General features: G+C 49.9%; 1 protein-coding gene across 1 annotated transcript; it reads left to right on the forward strand.

Annotated features, from left to right (window-relative positions):
• Positions 11–2,098, forward strand: LOC104793859 (uncharacterized protein At3g60930, chloroplastic-like). Its single transcript, XM_019246252.1, has 4 exons — positions 11–464; positions 549–653; positions 738–1,312; positions 1,387–2,098. Exons 1-4 carry the CDS (start codon positions 11–13, stop codon positions 2,071–2,073), a joined length of 1,821 nt encoding a protein of 606 aa, XP_019101797.1. The 3' UTR covers positions 2,074–2,098.

Consider the following 2,875-nt stretch of genomic DNA (forward strand, 5'->3'; position numbering starts at 1 on the left):
GTGGTGTAAGATGCCCGAGGGTTTGGTTTTTCGATCTCCTGAACCCCGCGAGCGTCCTTGGACGCCTCCAGCAGGTTTTATTACCCTCTATGAGCATTATTTTACTGATTGCGGTCTATGGTTTCCTCTGCCGGAGTTTTTGACGCGTTACTGCGCGAGGCGTAAGATAGCTATCTCCCAGCTTTCTGTGGGAGGTATCCGCAACGCAGCTGGTTTGGCGATACTGGGTACCGATTGTGGCGTAGAGGTTGATGTACATTTCCTTGAGGAGGCTACCAGGTTTACGAAAGTCAGAGGTAGTCCGGGGTACTTTTATACTAGTGCTAAATCGGGTTATCAGATCGTCACCGGAGCTGAGAAGAAGATTCGTCATTGGCAGCGTTATTTTTTCTTTGTCAAGCTAGATGAGACTTCGGTTGACAACCTCGATATGTTTTACGCTACTGAGTGGAATATGGTTCCCGGTAGCTTTGCTGTTTCTTATCCTTACTTGTTGATTTTCTTTGATTGGCTTCTAACACTTATCTTGTTTTTGTTGTTGCTTGCAGAGCCTGTCGTTCGCTTGCGTGCTCATCCTCCAGGTTTTTTCGACAATCTCAGGAAGATCAGAGCGAGAGGGGCGATTGATTGGCCTTCGATTACTCAGAGATCTCGTGAGTTTCCTGCTTATTCTGTTGTATCGATTGTTGCTCTCCTTGGTGGTTATTGGGTCGTCACACTTTTGTTTTCCTTTTTAGGTCTACCGCGCTTAGGGATGGGAAAAGTTAACACTCGTCTTCCTCGATACGCCGATCAGTTCAAGAAGGCCGTTGATGCTGGGTCTTCTTCGCGCGCTGCCGACACTGAAGTCGTTGACCCGTCAGCCGGCGGAGGTGTCGATCTGCGAGTTGCAGGAGATTTGAGATCGGCGGAGGTGGCCGCTACCCGCGCCGACAAAAGAGCTGCCAAGGTTCCTGCTGTCGTTCCGCGTGCGCAGAAGTCACGTGGCGAGGCTTCTGATGCCCTAGCGATCGTCGTCGCTGATTCTGGACGTCCTACTCCATCAAGGAAGAGAGCTTCTCATGGTGAGGTGGTTGCTCCCGAGCCCGAATCGTCCAAGAGATCTAGGAGGGATGGCATACCGCGCGACACCACTGAGATTGATGATTCGTTCTCCTTTTCTTACAAGACAAAGGATGAGTTGTTTATCAACAACGCTACTGCTTGTGGTGAGCTTGCTAGCAAGGTTCGCGGCTCCTTCGACCCGCTTCCCTCTGTGGGTTCTCTCTATGATCCCGAGCTGTATCGGTCGTGGGCTCGGAAACACTTCCAGGTTGGTATTTCTCTTTATGTTCTTGATTGGCTTTTCCCAATTATTATCTTGATTCTTTATTTCTTGTGTTTCAGGATGGTGGTGGCGTGAATCGTATGGTCGTCTCGTACGAGCGTCGCATTGCCGAGCTGGAGAAGCAACTTGCTGATTCTCGTACCTCTGAACCATCGAGGAGATCGGCTGAGGAGCTTCGTCAGGATCTCGATAAAGAGCGAGGGGTTTCTGCTGTTCTTACGAAGCAAACTGCCGGTTTCAGGAAGCAAGTGGCCGATCTCAAGGCTTCTCTTAACGCTTCCCGCTCTCGTCTTGAGCAGTTTGAGGTTGATCACGCGTTTCAGAAGGCGCAGTTGCAGCAGCTGCAAGCAGAGCGGCATGGCATCGATGTCGAGGTTGCCGACTACAAGTCTCGTATTGAGAGGATGAGGAGGCATATTATTGACAACAGAGCGGCGCAGGAGTCTCTTCTGACTTTGAGCCAGGTGAGCGGCACCTATGATTGTCTTCAGGAGCTGGTGAAGAGTGGTACGGTCATTCCGTCGAAGACTTTGCTCGGCTTGGAGGCTGACGTGAAGATGTGGGAGGAGAAGGTTCTTGGTTTCGATATTGCCGATGTTTTGGACAGCGACCTCGAGGCTCTTCCAGAGACCGCGATCGTTCCTACGAACCTTCAGGCGGTGGAGGTTCCCGTGGTTGTAGGAGAGGAGGTCGTCATGGCAGGGGCACCTGCGGGCTCGGGCGCTCAGGTTGCTGCCGAGCAGTGACTTGCTTTTGTCTTGTTTCATTAGAACCTATTCCCGTTTTGTAGCGGATGTTGGGCCGTTTAGGCGATATATTTTCTTTTCGGGACCTTGCATTATCGTTGGATTGACCGGATATTGAGCCGTTTAGGCGTTGTACTTTTCCTTTTTGGAACTTTGCTATGTTTTATCCTCTCGTTTTTTGACATGCGTTGATCGTTTGATGGATGTGGTCTTCGAGGGTCACTGTATTGGCCACTTCACCTTGAAAATTGTATCTTTTGTTCTATAAGTTGCTCCTCAAATGCTCGTTTCTTGCCATTCCGCTTTTCCAACCATTTCTCTCCTTTTTTAAGAAGAAAAAGAAAATCACTCTTTTGGTTTTGAGCGGTTTGAGGTTGGCATTATGCCTGTAACTACGAGAGCGGCCTGGCTAAGGAGAGCGCGAGAGCGGCTTGCTGCGAGATCGGATGATGTAATTCGTTCCGAGCTCGAGTTTTATCGTGCTTGGATCCAGAGGTTGAGAGCCTACACCCTAGCTTTGCGCCGTAAGTTCGAGCTATGCTTCCAGTTTGATCGTGTGGATGGGACTGTTGCGTATCTCGAAACTATGATCGAAGAGGGGTTCTTCGTTCCGAAATGGAGATGGGATCGTTTGCTGGAGGAGCGTTCTCGTCGTGAAGCGGCAGTGATTGCAGTGGAGATTCCTGATCTCGAAGAGGGTGATCTTGAACCTCTTAACACTAGACCTTTCGAAAGTAATGCGGAGATCGATGCTTGCCGAACTCGGATCGACGTATTGCGTCGTTACATTATTCAGCTAGAG

Source organism: Camelina sativa, chromosome 6 (genome assembly GCF_000633955.1).
Source record: "Camelina sativa cultivar DH55 chromosome 6, Cs, whole genome shotgun sequence".
Taxonomy (NCBI): Eukaryota; Viridiplantae; Streptophyta; class Magnoliopsida; order Brassicales; family Brassicaceae; genus Camelina; species Camelina sativa.

Bases quoted from the DNA above. Each gene is read 5' to 3' on its own strand.
- LOC104793859 (XM_019246252.1), top strand. From the start codon at position 11: ATGCCCGAGGGTTTGGTTTTTCGATCTCCTGAACCCCGCGAGCGTCCT. The intron at 465-548 runs GTAGCTTTGCTG...TGTTGCTTGCAG, and splicing joins TGAGTGGAATATGGTTCCCG to AGCCTGTCGTTCGCTTGCGT. The intron at 654-737 runs GTGAGTTTCCTG...TTTCCTTTTTAG, and splicing joins TTCGATTACTCAGAGATCTC to GTCTACCGCGCTTAGGGATG.